The sequence below is a fragment of the Bacillus rossius genome, chromosome 15 (genome assembly GCF_032445375.1).
Source record: "Bacillus rossius redtenbacheri isolate Brsri chromosome 15, Brsri_v3, whole genome shotgun sequence".
NCBI classification, from domain to species: domain Eukaryota; kingdom Metazoa; phylum Arthropoda; class Insecta; order Phasmatodea; family Bacillidae; genus Bacillus; species Bacillus rossius.
This window is the reverse complement of record NC_086342.1, coordinates 15,098,341-15,114,561: the sequence shown is the minus strand read 5'-3', so window position 1 is coordinate 15,114,561 and position 16,221 is coordinate 15,098,341. Positions and strand designations below refer to the sequence as shown.

General features: G+C 39.1%; 2 protein-coding genes across 3 annotated transcripts in view; both read left to right on the top strand.

The window, feature by feature from the left end:
* LOC134539741 (interferon regulatory factor 2-binding protein-like B) overlaps nt 1-6,394 on the top strand; it is a 15,869-nt gene extending 9,475 nt beyond the window's left edge. For both annotated transcript variants that reach the window (XM_063382004.1, XM_063382005.1), the window contains exons 3-4: nt 1,176-1,489; nt 3,518-6,394. In XM_063382004.1, the coding sequence (XP_063238074.1) occupies nt 1,176-1,489; nt 3,518-3,643 (440 nt within the window). In that variant the 3' untranslated portion in view covers nt 3,644-6,394. The remainder of the gene's footprint in view (nt 1-1,175; nt 1,490-3,517) is intronic.
* LOC134539640 (uncharacterized) overlaps nt 1-16,221 on the top strand; it is a 560,732-nt gene that overhangs the window by 471,827 nt on the left and 72,684 nt on the right. Inside the window, exon 4 of the mRNA XM_063381827.1 lies at nt 10,531-10,572. Within this exon, the coding sequence (XP_063237897.1) occupies nt 10,531-10,572 (42 nt within the window). The remainder of the gene's footprint in view (nt 1-10,530; nt 10,573-16,221) is intronic.

The following is a 16,221-nucleotide window of genomic DNA, read 5'->3' as shown; positions in this document are numbered from 1 at the left end:
CCATACTTAAGAATTTTTTCACATGTTTTTCTTTCTTATATTTGCTACTTTATGTGTTTTTTTTATTTTTTGTTTTAATTATTTGACCAGTAAGTAGAGACTGGAAAAATTCACAAGTTCAGTGGACAAAATAGTGTAGACTTAATTCTCTGCATATTAGACAATGTTAACTGTATATTTGAAGTCATATACCAGCAGAGTGTTAAAAGTTAAAGCATAATTGATGTATGAAGTATACACTAGCTTATAGATGATATTTTCAAGGGCAGGATTTGTGGCCTCCCTGCTTTAATTTATCTCTCTTTAAATTTTATGAAATTCAAGCTCAAACCATAGGTTGGGAAACTTTTTCAATCTTGCTGGGTTGCATGTTTTTGATGCTATAATGTACGTGTTTTGAATTATTTTCCCTGGCCAACTTAAAATTTAAAAAAAACGTTTTGAAGAAAAGACTATCATTAAAATGAATTTTTGAATTTTTCTGGTCCCTTGCCGGTTTGGAATATCAACAAACTATTTTTTTTATACTTAAAATATTGACTGGTGTGTTTGATTACCAGGTCCACAAAAAAGTGTTCACCCGCCTGCCCCTAGCAAGTGAAAATTAAAAATATGGTTAGTGAAAATTCTATAAATATATTATTAATTTTAACAAACTAAGTGAGTCATAAATATAAAAAATAAAGCAAGACATCTAAAAAAAAAAATTGGTGATTTCAATTTTTTTTATAGCTACGGGTAACAATGGACGTGGTAAATAAACTGAACTTCATATTTTTTTGTTTTTGTTTTATTTACCTTGGTTCTTGCTTTGAGATTTTATAAACCTAGTTCATAGTTTTATATAGTGGTAGAGTATCTTTTAAGTTATAAAGTAATTTTTTTTTCATAGAGCTATGAAGTGTGTAAGAAAGATTGTGTTTTTTTTGTGGTTAAACAGGGGATTGTTTTTAAAATTTATGTGTGTTTTTTTTTTTTTGAAGGTAATGTGGGGAGAAGAAAAGAGTAATGCTGTTAGGTAGTTCTGGCAGGAGAGTTGAAGTGGACGGTGTGTCGTGTATCTGCCAGCCTGAGTGCGATGAGGATGAGGAGCGGAGAGGCGGCGGCGGAGGGCGAGAAGCGGGAGGCGGGGAAGGGGGCCGGTTGACGGCAAGGGTCGTCCTGCATGTGCGCAGGCTCCTCCAGTGGCCGCCGCTCCTCGGGTAGCAGGCACGTCAGCTCGACCACGGTGACGTCCAGCGAGGTGGCCAACGGCGGCGGAGGCGGCGGAGACGGCGCCGCGACGCCCACGGGCGCGCCCGCGGAGCCCGGAGCCGCCCCCGGCGCCGCCCCCGGCGCCGCCGCCCCAGGGGCCACCACCCTCAAGTGCACCCTGTGCCAGGAGAGGCTGGAGGACACCCACTTCGTCCAGTGCCCGTCCGTCCCGCACCACAAGTTCTGCTTCCCCTGCTCCCGCGAGAGCATCAAGCGGCAGGGCGCCGGCTCGGAGGTCAGTGGCGGCTGCTTCCTCGACTCCCTCTCCGCACCCTCACAGTGTATGTCCCACTCTCTAACCCCCGCATCTCCATCACCGTAATTGTTGGCTCCCTCATAGTAAATAAATCCCACCCTTACAATGAATGTCTGCATCCTCACCACGAATGTCTGCAGCTTCATGATGAATGTCCGACTTTCATCATCTCAATCGCCGTAATTGTTGGCTCCCTCATAGTAAATATATCCTACCCTTACAATGAATGTCTGCATCCTCACCACAGATGCTCCCATGTAGTGAATGTCTTGCACCCTGTCCCACTCCCTCACCCCGAATGTCTGCAGCTTCATGATGAATGTCCGACTCTCATCATCTCCATCACCGTAAATGTTGGCTCCCTCGTACTGAATGTCTTGCACCCTGCCCCACTCCCTCACCCCGAATGTGTGCAGTTTAGTGATGAATGTCCGACTTTCATCATCTCCATCACCGTAAATGTTGGCTCCCTCATAGTAAATATATCCCACCCTTAATATGAATGTCTGCATACTCACCACAGATGCTCCCTCGTGAATGAATGTCTTGCACCCTGTCCCACGCCCTCACCCCGAATGTGTGCAGATTCAGATTCTCATGATCTCCATCGCTGTAAATGTTGGCTCCCTCATAGTAAATATATCCCACCCTTACAATGAATGTCTGCATCCTCACCACAGATGCTCCCACGTAGTGAATGTTGTGCACCCTCATAATATGTTTTACACCCTCATAATTATAGTCTGCAACCTCACATTAAATATATATGCTCTGTTGATGAACATCATTCAACCTCTTTTGTGATGCATCCTCACATAGGATGTCTGCACCCTAAATGTGAATGCCAGCACACCAAATGACCTTCCCGCTCCATCGTAATCAATGTCTTGCACCCTCATTGTAACTTGTTAACACTCTTCACCATGAGTGTCTGCACCTCACATTGGATGTCTGCTCTCTTTATGAACATCGTGCACCCTCATGATGAATGGTTTACACCTTCATAATAAATTTCATGAACACTTTTAATAAATGTCCCATACCCTCTCCACGAATGCCTGTTTCTTCACAGTGAATGTTGGCTCTTTTATTGATCATCATGCACTCTTGTAGTGAATGTCTTCCACCCTCATAATAAATTTCCTTACACACTCACCATGAATGTCTGCATCCTCAGTGAATGTCTACTCTCTTAATGAACACCTTGTACTGATTGCCTTGCACACTTAATTAATATATCCACCCTCACAACAAATGTCTTCACCTTCACCTTCACAGTGAATGTCTCCTTCACTAATGACTATTCTTTATGAATGAAATGTTTTGCTTTTTCACAGTGAATGGCAAGTATTTTCAGGAAATGTGTATGCATCCTCACAATGAATGTTTGTATTTTTTGTTAAGTACTATAATGACTTTCCTGCACATTCACCATGCATTTAAAAAAAATGGATTAGTTCTGTAATGTTCCATTGAAGTGTTATACACATTTGTAATCATTATTACTGCCTTTGCTTTCTGTCTTGTGAGCAAACAGCTGTGTGAAATACTGCTTGCTCAGACTTTTTTTTTTAACCAAAGTGATCTACTGTGCAGTGTTATCCTCTGTTGAGATTAGAGGTTGCTAACACAGTTAGCAGTATTCTGGGGTGCTCACGAAACATTATTTAACTCAGCAGTTGGGAAAGGAGTCAAACCAGGATAAAGAAAATCAGAGTTAACTGAAGAATTTGAGATGAACTAAAGGCTCACAGAAAATGTTCTTTATATTGCACCATGTAATTTTGCAAGATTGTACACCACAATTATTTTAAGTGTAAAAAAAGAGGGATATTTACTGCTTTACCATTGAATGTGGTCACAGACAGAATTGTTAAGTGTTTTAAAAGCTGAATGAAATTTATGTTTGTAAACACTGATAAGAAATGTTGTGAACTTCTTTATGGAAAGCTTCAGGGATTCGTTGCCTGTAGGCTCTTCTTCAACCATTTGATTTATTTGTTTCAGGTTTACTGCCCAAGCGGGGAGAAATGTCCATTGGCAAATTCGAATGTCCCATGGGCGTTCATGCAGGGTGAAATAGCAACAATTTTGGGGGAAGAACTGAAAGTGAAGAAGGAACGCGAGACTTAAAAGGCGCCATGGACCGGAGTCATGGATCTTTTAACTTATTTGTCTCTCTGTATTGAGCAGTTTGATAGAGGGTTCAGTTCAGCTCTGGCGAGCATTCAAGCAGTTGGTACTTGTGGAGTCGAGGTTTGTTTCATATCCAGAATTGTCTGGTTCTGATCATAAGGGTTGTTCTTGCAGGTTGTTGTGGAGAAGTTGTGGCATTTCGATGATAGCGCCGCTGAGTATGTCTGCCTATGGGAGAGGAAGTATTTCGCAGTTGTCTTGGAGGGAAGTTGACCTAGGGTCGACTTAAGATATCGTAACCTGACTGAAGGGAAGTGTGGAAATACATTTTTTTGTTTGACCTTCCCTTTTTACGTTGTTTTGTGATTGAAATATTAGTTTTGTGTACATTTGTATTTTTTCAGGAGCACATTATAGCTTATGTAATGTGTAAAGCCATGGGCGATTTGACGTGTCACAGCACAGGTTGTGTGCTTTATGTACAGAAAATAATTGTGTTTATAGTGTATGATTTTTGATTTCTTAAGTGCATACTTTTTAATTTTTGCAGAAAATTTGAACTTTTTAAGACTGCATTTGTAAATAAAACACCATAAGTTTGTGCAAATGTACATAGTATTGTAGCATTAGAAACATGTGAATACATATTGAAACATTGCATCAGCATGATGTTGCGAGACTTCTGTCCCTTTTGCGTCTGTCTCAGTTATTTAGTTTTGGAGGATACAAACGAAAAGTCTGATTATGCACGTTTGTTAATTGAGCTTGTGATTCAACTATACAGATCATTCTTCTTACTTAATGAACATTTGTGATAAACTGAAGCAGGTATTTGTCGGCTTGACTTTCGATGTACTTTTGTACACACATTAACGAGAATAATATTTGTGAAAATGAAAAGGATTGCTCAGTGTACAAAGTAGTTGTAAATGTTGAGTAATGTCTGGAAATTTGACTTAGAATGTGTGTAGCATCATAACGAAAACTCATTTAATTGTATTTCAAGCTTGTTATTCAAAAGGCAAAGTATTCATTTCTCCAGTTTAATTGTGTCACCTAATTAGCAGTTTGACTGCTACATTGTGAATGTCTTTTAGTGTTGAGGATCTTGAGGCTAGGAACTTATACAGCATGTTTGTAACCAGCATGCAGTGTTTTCCAGAGTAGCATAGGGTACTTGCCCACAGTTGAGACCAGTCAGTCTTCTTATAGCACATCATAGTCACGTTCACGTAAGTAGATAAGTTCCTTGTGGGCATTTATTTGAACAAAAAAAACATTTTTCGAATTGGACTTGTCTTGTTTAGTAAGTTGGAAATATGTAACGAACAGATTTTTTTAAAATGTGTGTGAGGGTATATGCGGATTGGTGTGTGAACGTTTGCACACTATTCAATACACTCACTCTGTGCGAGTATCAACAGTAGGCACACAGTTGTAGGTTACATCTTTAATGTATGTTTTATTGCAGTTAAGTAGGACTTTGTAAGGACACCATATATTTTTATCACTAATCCTGTCTTGTTAAACATGAACTCATTGTATTATTGCTAACAGTAATTTTTAGTTTTTCTTACTAAGTTGTATTTTAATATGGCACCCCACCATCTATTATTAAATTTAAATACTAAGGAACCTAGTCATTGCCTGGACAATTTTGTCCCACTAAAGGAACTCCAAAACTCGCTGGTGTGTTAATTAACCTTCATGCGATAGTGCGTTGAGGTTAAAATTCATTGTCTTGCTCCCTGCATTGTAATATTGTGTCTTTATCATAGAGTTAGAGTTTGAATACAAAGTAGACAACTACTTGTGTATCTGTACAGAATAAATAGTGGAGACTATCCTTTATTTTTGTTTTGTGAATTTGTGCAAGATGGAATTTAAAAATAAATGATTCAAAACCTTTGGTGAATTTAACTTTCGATAGGTTTTTGTTTGTCAGTTTCAAGAGTAGAGGTCATGGCAAACAGTATGACATAAATGTTCAGTAAGCTGTGCTGATAATGTAAAGGAAATTAAATAATCATTGTAATTTAAATTTATAGAATATATAATTTTAGTTTTAACAGAAGCATTAAAACTAAATTGTTTGTTACATTTTGAGCTTGTAAATTGTGTGTACTTTCCTTATTAACTTAATTGGACTTTTGCTTTTCTTGTTTTTCCAAACCAGGTTGATGCATTACTATCATCAAATGTGAATGTTTTATTTAAAAAATTAATGTTTTGATGTCCATGTCATTTATATTCGTCCAGCAAAGATTTTAATTGAAAAATGCAGCAATTAACTAATATTTAAAAAAAACATTAGGGAATATTTTCGTTAATTTGTTTATGTATGACTGTATGACCATACTGTTGAACCTGACTCTGTAAATTACTCTGCTTCAGTTTTGTAGTGTGAAAGTTGCCTTTCAGTGTGTACCTACACTCTTTGTGAGGGTGAATGCTTTTGAGTGAATCATCTGTACATTGGATTTTGCCTAATGATTTTCCTCAGACTGTACATATTGGAACACATGCTAATTAAAATAGAAATGACGTAGACTGGCTATTCTATACAAATGTGTATATTTTGATTGTGTATGAATGAACTGTAAAAAAAATTAAAATTCATCTGGTATGTTTGTTTTGTTCGAAAAATGTTTCATTTCTGTTCTTTACAATGTTATTGTCATGTATGTGAATATGATGCAAACAGAAAAAAAAACTAATAATGGAATAAAACATATTTTCGGTGTTTCATTATGTTGTATTCATTGAACTTATGATGTATCATCTTCCCATTGGCTTTTTTTATACATTAATTGTCCTAAAACTATTTATTTAAGTGCAATGATATTGTGAATGAGTGTGCATCTATGTTAGTGTGTGCAAGAAAAATCTTAATTATGGAGCAGTACAGAACATGTTTGCCATTGTTTCAATGAACAACTAGTATCTAAATATTTTTTTCTTGATAACTAGAACCAGTTGTAATATGCTGAACTTGGTCCAGCCATCATGATTTTGGTTTTCCATGCTTTCACAAAATAACTCTGAACAAATGCTGGAATCCAGATATAATTACTGGAATTGGGGGAGGGGGGGATATTTGGAAATGTGCTCTTTTATTGCAAATACAATGAATCTAAATAAAGCTACTTTTTAAGTTAGGCGATTGATGTAATTTTTGGTTTCATGGGTAATTAAATTCAAGTATTGCAACAACAAATGGAAGTTAACTACAACACAGTATAGATTTACTCTCAGGATTTTACCATCAGTGATTCTTCATATCTTCGCTCCAGAGGTGGTCTGATTAGAAGGGCAGTTAGGGTGATCATCTCTTTCCAAAATTCCCTGTAACTAAAGAAAAATGGAGCGATAAAAATTATCTACTCCAGACTGCACTTGGCCTTTGGAGTTAAAATTTTTTTTTGTGAAAATGTGTAGTTCTACATTTATTAGTGGTACTCTGCAATTTTTTTTTTGATGTGAGAACGTCTTACAAATTGATGAACGCCGGCTGCACGCACGAAAAAGCATTACTCATTTTCACGTTCCGCCTGAGCCGAGCGTGCAAGAACTGGCCAACCACCGTGCGAGAAAATCTTCTATAATATCAAACAGGTTAAGGCGGGCTTTTTAAAAGCAGCAATTTAAAAAATTTGATATGACATCATGTAAAATTATCGACCGTTAACCGACTTCATAGGTAAACACCCCCCCCCCCCCTTTTTTTTTTTTTTAAATTTCAGACTTTCATCTAACTGGGAGGTGTTTTCTATACCATCCTAAATTCACCAGTCATCGCTCCTCCCGAACACCAAAGCCAGGGTTCGCCACTGAATCTCTCCGGTAGGGCTTCCAATCTCTAGACTCCGACTGACTACTTCGTAGATTTTTATTAAATTGGATCAAGTAGTTTTTGTAAATTAAAAAAATTCTGAAATAAATAGTAATAAATATTTATGGTAAGCATGAGAGTGCTTATAATGAAATCAGCGGGGAGGGGTTGATGCTTTGACATACCCTCTTTAAGTCTTTACAAATAAACAAAATGAAAACATTTGACAGCAAACAGCAGGCAAAGAAAAATTATTTTCTCTACATTTACATTAGATTCCTTTGGAAACCAGTAGCCAAGAAATAGTTTAGAATATAACAAGAAAGATTAACTTGGTACAACACAAGAATATGTTTTTCGAAATATTACCGAGTATTTTGTACGAAAATTGGCGCATAAGTTTATATTTTAATTGTTTCGTTCAAGCATAATTTTTTTCAACCATGGAAAAGATAATTGAATATTCCAAAACTTGACACAATTTTGTTGTGTTATGCATATTAATGTGTGCAGCAAATACTAGAAAGCTGTTCAGGAAATGGTTTACAAATACTTTAACTATTGGAGGTACTGGGACAACAAAACAAAAAGCTCAGGTAAGAATCTGAACCCAGTATTACTGCGAACACTATTTTGTGGTGATTAAGTTTTTCACGTGTAAATGTATGAATTTACAAATATCTGTAATGTTTTTATATAATATTTCTGTTCCATTTACCAAAAAAACATTTACAAAAAAAAACTTATGTACATGCATTAGAAATTATACTTACTCGGTTTAATAAATTGCTGACTTCTAATTTTGTGTGCAAATAATTAATTGAAATGAAATAAGAGCTGTATTGATATAAATATGGTCGGTAAAGCCAAATTTCAATCAGATTAAAAGAAATTTAAATAAATACCTAGTATTCAAAATTTATACACACAAATGTATAAAATGAATTATTTAATGTAAAATAATCAAGATTATTTTTGATTATTTATGATGCAAGTAAATTATACATACGGGAACTTGACCTCAATTACATGAATAAACTTGAAAAAGTTTATAAAATCTATTTTGTATCATTAACATTCACAATAAATAAATGTTTGTAATTAATTGTATGGTCCAGTATTCAATATCAATCACCAAAGTACAAGATTTATGAAGCACATATGTTTTATTTTTTACTTTTCTTTCTCCATTGTGTGAAAATTTATTTGCATTGGTGCGCGCGCATCGTAAAAAAAAATAATTAATCATGGGTCATTTTTTTTTTCTCCATGACGCGCTTGAAGAAGTATCAGCTTCAAAGAAGACGGTGCAGGCGGGCGCACACGTCCCCCTGGCGTCTATATCCGGCCGGGGACCAAAAATAACAATCTCTTGGGGGGGGGGGGGGGGGGGGGGCAGTCCGCCGCGCTCTAACATACACCCGTCGTGGCGACGGGCCAGCGGCGTTCGCTGGCGCCAGTTCTTCTGGTCGTGCTGCTTCACCCTTAGTGAAACCTGTATCTATCATTTTTTTTTGTTTTTAATACACAGACAGAAAATGCTCCTGTGAGATGACGTAAAATTTTTACTGCAATCTAAGCGTGGGACAGACTGTAGTCAGTCCACTGTGACGTCAAGGGTAGGCGGGAGGAGAGAGAGAGAGAGAGAGAGAGAGAGAGAGAAACGACGAATAGGCATACGGCCTCGGTGAAGGCTGAGGCAGTCGGCCTGATTGTGTCGTAACTACGAGCAGGAGCTTACGCGAGGATGGGTGGGGATTATGGGGGATAATTCCCATCTCCTCCCCCCATATCCAAAAAAATTTCTAAAAATACCTACCAGTCCCACCAACAAAAGGAAATCATTCAGAATTTTAAAGCAACTGCAGGCAAGGAATTTCATTTTCCTACCTCCCTTTTTCCAGAAATAAAATTTATGCTTACGCCCTAGACTATCAGATGTAGGTAGATATGGCGAGACATCACGGGGAAAATAAATATTGCTGCCCGATAGGTTTTCCAATTCACTTTGTTCATATTTGCAACCCGCTTTTCCTCATTGGCTTTTTTTTTATCGGCTAAAGACCCTACATGCTGAAATTAAAATAGAACCTCTTTGCTACTTGTTCTACTGGCTCGCTGTTAATCTGGAAGACCCCAGGGCAATGGAAGGCGAAGAAGTAAGGAATCACAAGTTACTTAGTTGAGACGTCTCACAAGTCAGAAGAAATGCCTGAGTTGCACAGATATTGTAGAGTCTAACCTGGAGCGTCATTGAACCTGTGAATTTTTTTCGGTTCCCACTCATTGGCAGATAACGCGTTTATATCTCTTTGGCGAGTTACGAGTGATTGGGTGACCATCTCTCCTCGTCTATAATTGCCCGTCTACAATAGCAATGTCCTAAACTGTGTCTGAAGGACACTCGTCGCTGATTGGTCCACGTGACCCTCTGACGTCATGAGTCAAGTGGGCGAAGGTCCGAACCTACCTTGTCCGAAGACATTCGTCAATTTGAACTTTTTGTCCCAACCTGTGTACTTCGGACACAGAAAAAGAACAGAACACTCGCGATATTTGAATTTCCTGTTCCCGTTTGAAAACGTGGTATTTGTTTTTGTTATTGAAGGAAATGGAAGGTGTTGTAAGTCACTTATAACTTACATAACTTTCATAAGTTCAATCTCAAACTACAAAGCATCATAACAATAAACAAAAACATTTGGTATGGCACATTTACTGCGCTCTGGTGACAACTTTAGAAATCAATACATTCGGACATCGGACATCGCAATTGTGGACAGGGCAGTTTTCGGTTAGACAATGTGACGTCACTCACATTCGGATAAGGACACGGACCACGCACAGGTTCGGACTATTGTAGACGGGCTCTAACTGACTCAGGATCGTCAGGAGCACTGATGTCAAAATCACAGACGTGAATCAGATGTACTTGTGCTTCAAAAGTATACTTTGCTACCTGAGGAATAATCATGCATGTAACGGTAAATAATGATGTGTGACGAAATGGTTGAACTAACATTTCATACTTTTTTTTTCTCTCTTGTTGCAGTTCGATTGCTGTACCTGTTCCAGAGATTGGCGGCAGACCAAGGTAAGAACCAGCGTTGGCTCTGACTTCATTTCCTTTCAAGGCTACCAAGGCCAGGGTCGAATCATTCTTTGGTCTTGGTCAGTAGCGGATCCAGAGGGGGCTAAGGTGTTCAAGCCCCCTCCAAAAGCATCTGGGTCCACTATTGTTTTAGTGTTTGCCTTGATAAAGCCTAGCCTCAGCTGGGTCAAGCCCCTCCCAAACCAAAATCCTGGATCCGCCACTGGTCTTGGTTGTGCACTTTTGGGCAACATTGCTTCACCTTGTTTATTTTAACAAATAAATACTCTGAGGTATGTACTGTCAAAGAAATACTCAAAACTGTTGTTTATGTTGATATTGCATATTCCTCTTTTTGTATAGTGATCTTTTTGTCCGTTTTAGGGGTTTCTTATGACATACAATGCAAACCAGCAATGGCGTATGTCCAAAATAACATCTTAAATAATCATGAATATACACGAGAAAAATTATTTGTGTGCTATACCCAGGAAATAAAGATAGGAACGATAATGATCCTAATATGTTTAGCCTTAATAATGTAATTTGTTTTCTATGATGACAATTTTCGAAATATGTCCTCACTCAAATCGATACATTGTTCAATCATAATATTTTTTTTTGTTTTATTTTGCAAAATATATATTTTAAAATACTTATTTTCCCCTTACTCCATCACATGACACTTCATTTTTTTTCTTTGTCAATGTATGAAACTAAATATAAGAAATAAAATATGTTTGGAAAAAAATGCAATATTAATAAATGTGTGACTTGTCTTCGGATAAGATTCAAAGGTGAAAGACGTCCATCACTGTCATAGGACAAAGAAGCAAATGATGAAATAATAGAGTCCTCATGACCCAACCCAATTTAATTTAAAAAGAAAATATCTAACAACTTTCAAATCTCAGGATATAGTAGACTTTTAGATGTTTGACGTTTACACACAGAAATTTAAGTACCTAATAATTTTGCTTGAGAGTTATATATATATATGTTTTTTTATTTAATGGTTTTTAATACTTTTTTCTTTAGTCAATTGTTTGATTAATTTGCTAACACAATTCATAAGTGCACATTTAACAATATTATTAAATACATGAAACACACAATAGTTTGTACGAAAACCACGCTTACAGTAAGTAACACGATTACAAACCGACTACTTGAAAACACAATAATACCTGATTCTTATGTGTACGAGACATGTCGGTCTGTAGTGGGGAGGAAATCATTAATGTAGCCCACTGACAGTGATACCTCTGTAAACTTATGTAGCTAAAGTTGTTATTTTTTTATTTCTGTCTTAATTTTTTTTTTAAATCCTGGAAGGGAGGGGTCCGGACCCCGAAGACTCCCCCCCCCCCCTTGTCTACGTCCCCGTGTGAAGCATAGGCAATCCGGACAGAAGGTAATAGGTGTCAGCAGCCAGTGCGTGGAGTCTGGCACGGCACCAGAAGACAACTGGAGTCATGCAAGTCCCTACAGGCCGCGTGCAGGGTGTCCACAAGGAAAAATAAAATATTTCGTACCAACTTAGGCGAGAAAAAAGTACTAGATTAAAAAAAAGTACTAAATTATAATTTGTTATGGTTTTTAACAATTTAGGAAGTTATGAAGACATTGCAATGCTCGAACCTAAATAACACTTCACACACACATACATTCCATAGTTCTTAAAAATAATCACGCTTAATAATAAAACATATTGGAGTTACTGCAATATTATTATATTAAAGAACAAGTACCAGATCTGAGCGTAAATGTACTAGACCACTAAAAAAAAAATTATAAAATTACTAGATCCATGGGCGTCGCAACCGGGGGGGGGGGACACGTCCCCCCCCCAATAATAAAAGTATTCAATTTCGTCCCCTCCAATAATATATTTAGTTTCGTAGTTTCTCCTGATGTTTAAATTAATGATTTTGTGTGGATATAGCACCAGCAGATATATTAACTGTGTTTTTACAAATTTGTTCTCTGAAAATATTTTTTATATTATATAGTGCAACCAACTATAATTAGAATATTTAGGAAAGAAAAATGACTAAAAACCACCTTTTTGCACCTTCAAACCCCAAATTTTCCCGGAGGAGGACCCCCGGACCCCCCCGCTATTTTTTTTTTCCCCCCAGAGGATGGATATTCCTCAAACAACTAAATCAATTGAAGTCCCCCCTAAAAATATATATATCCTTGCGACGCCCATGCTAGATCTAGTACGAAAGTACCAACTGCGGACATCTTGGCCGCTCGTATCTGCAACCGGACCGTCGCGTCCTCGTGGGAGTAGTCCCGGTGAGGAGGCGCGGTGGAGGGGGAAAAGGCGGCCTGTGATTGGTGGAGGTGGTGGATCGCGCGGGGGGGGGGGGGGGGGGGGACGCCCGGGAGACACCTCACCCAGCCTAGTTGGCAGTACTGTGCGCCGGCGGCGTCGAGTGTCGAAGAGGCCGGTATTTGCAGTTATCCTGGGACACACACACACACACACGTTTGTGACGGAAAGGGGGTTAAGGGGACACAAGTGCGGCCGTAAGAAGCCTTTTTTTTTTTTTCGGGAGGGGGCTATCGCGCAATTATGTATGCAGTTTGCAAAACCAGTGGCGTAGCCAGGATTTGTGTATGGAGGGGTGTTAAGAAGCATGCGCCCCCCCCCCCCCCCCCGTATCGAAGCGGGGGGTCCGGGGGTCCTCCCCCGGGAAAATTTGGATTTTAAGGTGTAAAATAGTGCTATTTTAGCAGTTTTCGGTTCTTAAATTTAAATATTGTAATGGTAAAAATTTTATTAATTTTAATATGAAATTTGTTTGAGTGATGAATAAGAAATCAATTAAAGATTTGGTGCTAAGGGGAGGGAGAGGGGGGGTTTGAACTCCTAAAACCCCCCCTGGCTACGAACCTGTGCAAAACGTGACATTAAATTAGTCAGAGATTGACCTTGTAAAATTTACAACATTTGTGATCTAAAATACTGAACGTAAGTGCTTTCATGCAACTTTTGATGAAAAAAATTTAATAATTTAATTTAAATATTTAAAATAACGTAAATATACCCTCCAAAATATTTAAAAAAAAAAATTATTTAAATAATATTTGGCCTGTGGAGGCGCCCCCCCCCCCCCCCACACACACACACACACAACCACCCCCTTGGAGCAGAGATGGAGTTCGTCATCCAAAGATGCTGCATCGGGCTAGATACAGTTCGTTTGTTATCCACGAAAATGTTTCACGCTAACATATCCCAAAAAAAAGTACCGCAGCTTTGAGAGATGGCTGAACTTGGCTGTTTGTGATTCTATGCTTCAATGTCTGAAGTATTTCATTGGCTTACAGTTCTCCACAAAAAAAAATTGGGACGAGCTCATAAGTAGAGACCGGAAGAGTTCGCGGGTTCATTTCGCGATAGACTAGAATCAAAATACATTTGCCTCTTTGCTGCGTCAGTGATTGGGCCACAGTTTATCGGAAGGACTCTGAGCCGATAAGAAACTCTAACCAAAAAAGGTATCGAATTACAGGAAAACCGGTAGCATTTTTAACGAACGCAGATTATTCGGTCGGGTAATCGACAATGTGGCTTCAGGCTTCTCCTATTTACTTATAATGAAATTATAATTCCACCAAAGCAAAAAATTTGATCTGTCGCCGTGACGTTGCTATTTTGCTGTAATATTGCCATCACAAATTCGTAGATGAATAGCCGTGTCTCTGTAATGTTACTATGGCAACATTGTGTAAGTGTTGCCTTGTCTTCGCTGTGTCGCTGTAATGTCACCATGGCAACAATATGTAAGTGTTGCCTTGTCTTCGCTGTGTCACTGCAATGACACCCTGGCAACATTGTGTAAGTGTTGCCTTGTATTTTCTGTGTCTGTGTGATGTCACCGTGGAAACATTGTGTAAGTGTCGTACACAGTGTGGCTGCAATGTCACCGTGGCAACATTATGTAAGTGTTGCCTTGTATTTTCTGTGTCTGTGTGATGTCACCGTGGCTACATTGAGCAAGAGTCTCTGTGTCGCTGTAGCGTCACCCTGGCAACATTATGTAAGTGTTGCCTTGTATTTTCTGTGTCTGTGTGATGTCACCGTGGCAACATTGAGCAAGAGTCTCTGTGTCGCTGTAGCGTCACCCTGGCAGCATTGCGGCCGTGTCGCCGCCACAATGTCCGGGGCGGCGCCGCGGCCTGGCCTGGCGCGCGCCCAGCCCAGCCTGCCCGCGACACAAATAACGCCGGCCGGCGCGCAGACGGCAGGCGCCCGCTTTTAGCGCGGAGCGGGGGGTGACTCAGTGGCGGCACCACGTGGCGGCCAGCCTCGCCTCGGGAGCACGTGGCCTGGTGGCCCGGTGCTGCTGTCCTGCGCGCTGCTGTCCGCTGCTGTCCGCTCGCGGAATACCTCGTGTGTACACTGTTACAAGTTCGAGTAATATTCACGGTCTTTTCAACGAAGAAGTCCAAGGGCGGCGCCAGGGGGGGTAGGAGGGGCAGTTGCCCCCCCTACCCCCCTAGAGCCCTAGAGATTAAAAAAAAAAATGTAGCCAAATGCAAAAAAAAAATTACGTACTTTTCCTACAACTTGCCCCCCTTCCCCCCCCCCCCCCCCCCCCCCCACCCTCCAGGCCATCGGCTGGCGACGCCCTTGAAGAAGTCACCTCGAACGAACGAAGAACTCCTCGTAACATCGAATATCCGAATCCACGTAGAAAACCACGCCGTATTTCGTCTTCAGAGTTGTACGTTTCGGTTCTTAACAAAGATGGACTTAAGAAGAGTGTTCTTATTGTGGTCTAAACCAGTTTTTTTTTTTAATGTTTAGTTAATATACCAAGAAAGTTATTTTGGTTTCGTGTTCTAAATAAGTGAACTCGGGTTTAATACATTTAATAAGATTATCGTAAATTTACGAAGATACTTGGATAATTTGTAACCAATTTGTTCTTCGTAAATTGAAGGTGAAAATTTTTAACACAGTACTTCTTTTTTCCCGTATTTTGTTTTGATAAATGTACTGTTAGGTGAGTGAAAATGGCTGAAATGCGTGTTTTCAATATATTTTCTAGGCATGATACACCTGGTACAAGACTCTTTGAAGCACTCAAGGGACTTGCATTACACCTTAATCTTCATTTCTCCAGAACGTGATGTGACGGTTACCGCTCAGATCTCATAGTTGTCTTATGCTGCGCGCCAGTTCGCAGGCGACACCGCGCTAGGAGTACCAGCCAGCTGGAGTCGCAACTTACCATCCTGCCTCACTGACGCAAGAACTGTGAAGTGCAACCCGCACGAGAACAGGAAACAATGCGCTGGAATGAAAAGCCAAAATTAAAGATGAACCATGAGTGAACTGAAAAAAAAATCGGTTGTCTGTAAAGTCGGTTTACGGACGATAGTTTAACGTGACAACGTCATAACAAAACATTGATGAAATGATTCCATACTTTTATGAATAAAATTGAAACATTTTTATTGAATTATCACTATTTTGTATGGATACAAAGAAGGAGTGAAATGAAATCTACAATTTAATTGATAAATTTACTTTTATTTGCACTCATTAATTCAAATATGTTTATTACTTTAACGAAGAGATTATTTTAACTATAACTTTTACACATGTTTGCAATTTAACTTCTTCCAATC